General features: G+C 47.6%; 1 protein-coding gene across 3 annotated transcripts in view; it reads left to right on the forward strand.

The window, feature by feature from the left end:
• Window positions 1-710: 710 nt before the first annotated feature.
• Window positions 711-3,476, forward strand: part of VAMP1 (vesicle associated membrane protein 1) — a 7,326-nt gene continuing 4,560 nt past the window's right edge. For 2 of the 3 annotated variants that reach the window (XM_012809370.2, XM_003796412.2), the window contains exon 1: window positions 711-958. In XM_012809370.2, coding sequence (XP_012664824.1) covers window positions 957-958 — 2 coding nt within the window. In that variant the 5' untranslated portion in view covers window positions 711-956. The remainder of the gene's footprint in view (window positions 959-3,476) is intronic. The other variant, XM_012809371.2, reaches the window with a different exon arrangement.

Raw genomic sequence — 3,476 nt, forward strand, 5'->3', positions numbered from 1 at the left:
AAAAAAAAAAAAGAAAGAAAAATAGACTTAAATTATTGGTGATAAAGATGAAGGGGAGGAAATCTAGGATGGCTTCCAGGTTTCTGCTCTGGGCAAGTGAGTCGATATAGTAGTCTACCCGGAGGGATAGAAGGAGCAGGTTTGGGGGCGGGGGAGGAGTTTAATTTAGGATAGCTACGCTGACACAAACAGATGAACGAAGGTTTGCTATTTGCTTTGGTCGGATCCCGCGCCCGGTATCTCACCCGGAGCCTGCAGCTCTGCCTTGCGGGTGCTGCACCCTCAGGGCTGCCTGTCAGAGGCGGGGAAGGTGGTGTGGAGTGCTGGCCGGGTCTGGGCTCCAGGGCTGTGCACCAACGGCCGAACCACGCCTCCGGTGGAACTCCAGAGTCTCAGAGGTCCGGGGCCCGCGGGCCTAGAACCAGGGCCTCGCCCGCGGTTGTCTGCAGAACCTGCGAGTTTGTATGGACTGCCCGGCTAGGGCAGGTGGGCGAGCCCAAATTTCAGAAACTGCCTAGTGATTGGTTGGGAGGCACAAAAAATGCCTAATTCACACTTGTTGACGCGCTCTTGGAGGAGCTGGAGCGTATTTCCACCCCTTCCTGTCTATAGTTAGACTGGAAAGCAAACTATAGCCGTCTCGGTCCGTGAGTGAGTCCCAGAGCGCTCCTTTCCCAAGTTGGCTAGAACCTCCGCACCGCTTCGCTTCCGCGCTGAGCTGCTGTCCTGGGCGTGGATTGGGTCGCGGGGTTGTGACGTCATCGGGAGGCGTGACCAGCACTGATAAAGGCGAGGGGCCAGCTAGGTGGCTGCAGTGAGTGCCACCGCAGCTAGATCTCCAGTTGGTCAGCGGGAGGCGGGGTTTGGCTGTTCCGTCTACTTCACCGCAGCATCGCCCAGCCGGGTGTCTCGCCGCATTCTCGGGAGAGGATAGAGACCCGACTCCCTCTGAAAAAATGTGAGTTGACTCTGTTGTATGGGGCTGGACACCTTGACAACTCTCATCCCCAGCGCCCAACTCTGCGGGACGGAAAATGGCGCATTGCAGCAGTTGCGGCGACGTGGGGAACTGCCACCGCTAGCTGCCCCCAGACCGGGCCACCACCCGGGAGGGGGACAGCACTCCATTCTCGCACCAGCCAAAGCTAGTATCCATTAGCGGGGCAGGGGACAGGGGTCCCACGTTCATCGCACCCTCTTCTCTCCTTGAGTTGCACCCCATTCTCGCACCAGCCACAGCTAGTACCCCACTAGCAGGGTAGGGGCCCTGGGGTACCACATTAACTGTACCCTCTCCTCTCTTATGAGTTGCACCTTATTCTGGTTCCAGTGTAGTGGCATACTGAAGAGGGGGTGGGGGGATGGATATAAACAAGTAGGAGACTCAAAAGCCCTTTCTTGTCATCTTTTTGAATCAGCACTTAGAGCATCTGGAAAGACAGTCATGCGTGCACATGCCAATTAGTAACTTAAGTTACTGTGCAATTTCTGGGTTTGTGTATGCACTTCACCCTAAGTGTGATGTGTACCCCTCCTATGGCGGTGAGCAAAGTTCCAGAAACTTATCTGACAGTTCTTTGGTGCCTGGTGAACAAATCAGAACGACTCATGAAGCAGTGGCATTCATCCCAAGGCCACCCACATAGGAGGTTTTCCTATCATCAGCTCTCAGCCAAGTATTTGAAGGAGAAACAGGGAGAGCTGAGCATTCCCCTCTGCCTCCAGCTCACACAGTTTAGGCTCTAACCATCTTCAACATCACCCCCTTCCCAAGATGCTGAGGGAGTATGGCTAGACAAAGTACTTCCCTGTTAAGACCACAGTATGTCTAATGGAGATTTTTCTTTCTGGTTATTGTCTGGAGAGTTGGCCTGGTCCTAGATGTATTTGTATTGTTTCTGTTAGTGACAATAAAAGAAAAAAATTACTTATATAAGGGTTATAATTATGCCTGGATATTTTTACTGCTGAGTGTTTTTAACTCAACAAGTAGTAAGTGAAATGGGCCCCCTAAAAGCTATATAGCCATTTCACTTCTCTTTGATTATTGTGGGTTTAACTATATGTGAGTATTCTATACATTTTAGGCAAACCCTAGGATTCCAGTCATTTTCGCTTTGGGGAGAGGAATCATTCTCAGTTGACTGGTTCCAAATAGCATTCATATGGGATGAACAAGGGAAGATAGAGAAAGTGTGGTGGCTAGCATGAGGCCTCTGACCTTAATCTTGTCATTGGTGCCAGCATCCTGGACTGCTTCCAACACTGGCAGCTACCTACTCAGTGAATTTTCTGCCTTCAGTTGAGAACTAGGTGGCTTAGTTAGCTCAGTAGCAGCACACAAGTCAAGGGTCCCATGGCTTTGTATCTTTATTTTCTTTGCCTCCTTTGCTCCTTAGAAATGTGAAAACCTTTCCTTAAATATGGATAGTCAGGTATAATCTGTTAGTATAGCCTCTCTGAGGGGTTACTCTCTAGCTTTTAGACTAAAAGAAATTCACTTAGTTAAGGAGGAAGAGCTTCTGGGTATTCTATTGTGATCAGTGAAGGAATTTTACCTTTTTGGTGACTTTGTGATGGCTTAATCTCCAGTGCATTTACTCTTAGAGGTTCTGTTTCTGTTTCAGGAGTTCTTATTATAATTTCTGTTCGCCATCAAATCTGAGAGATCTCCCTTCGCTTGGGTTTTTCCGTAGCAGAGAAAATCTCATGCATTAGGTTATATTTCTAGGTATTATTTAGGAAGTGAATTTAGCCTCCATGCTCTGGGACATGGAAAGGAAATCTAGAAGACCCCACACTAAATTATTTCTAAGGGATTCCTTAGCCTTGAGAGGTACTGAAAGAAAGAACTGTTTCCATGCATGTAATAGTATATACCAAGATTTTTTTCTTTGGAACATAAGGATCTAGGGTAGTCTCATGAGATTTTGTGCAAAATCTAGAAAAGGAAGGGACGGTGTGTCTGTAATACATGTATATTGAGGACTGTTTCTAGCATTTTTGCTTCCTGTCTATACTCTTGGACCCATTTCCATAACTAATGAAATTGCTTTTGGCCCCAGATTCTAAGTAACACCCCTGTTTCCTCTGCCAAAACAAAGCAAACAAACAGTCCTGACTCACTCCACCTATATAGACTTTACCCTTGGTGATTCTCCAAGCTGTCCTTAAGGCAGCACTTTTTCCTCACCATTGTGTGAAATATAACCCATGACTGGTTCCCCACAGGCTTTTATATTCAAACTTTGCAGCTCAGTCCATGGGCCGGTCCTGAGGGTAGTCTTTTCTATAAATTTCTCTTATCCCAGATTGGGATGATCATGTATGCTTCATGTAAAAGTCTTCTTATAGTTTGGAATATGCCAGCTGGGCCTAGGCTGGCATATCTATCCCTAAAGCCATCATGGCAGAGGACATGCTTGCATTTTTTTTTTTTTTTTTTTTTTGAGACAGAGCCTCAAGCTGTCCCCCTG

Source organism: Otolemur garnettii, unplaced genomic scaffold (genome assembly GCF_000181295.1).
Source record: "Otolemur garnettii isolate 467f Iridium unplaced genomic scaffold, OtoGar3 scaffold00104, whole genome shotgun sequence".
Lineage (NCBI taxonomy): Eukaryota > Metazoa > Chordata > Mammalia > Primates > Galagidae > Otolemur > Otolemur garnettii.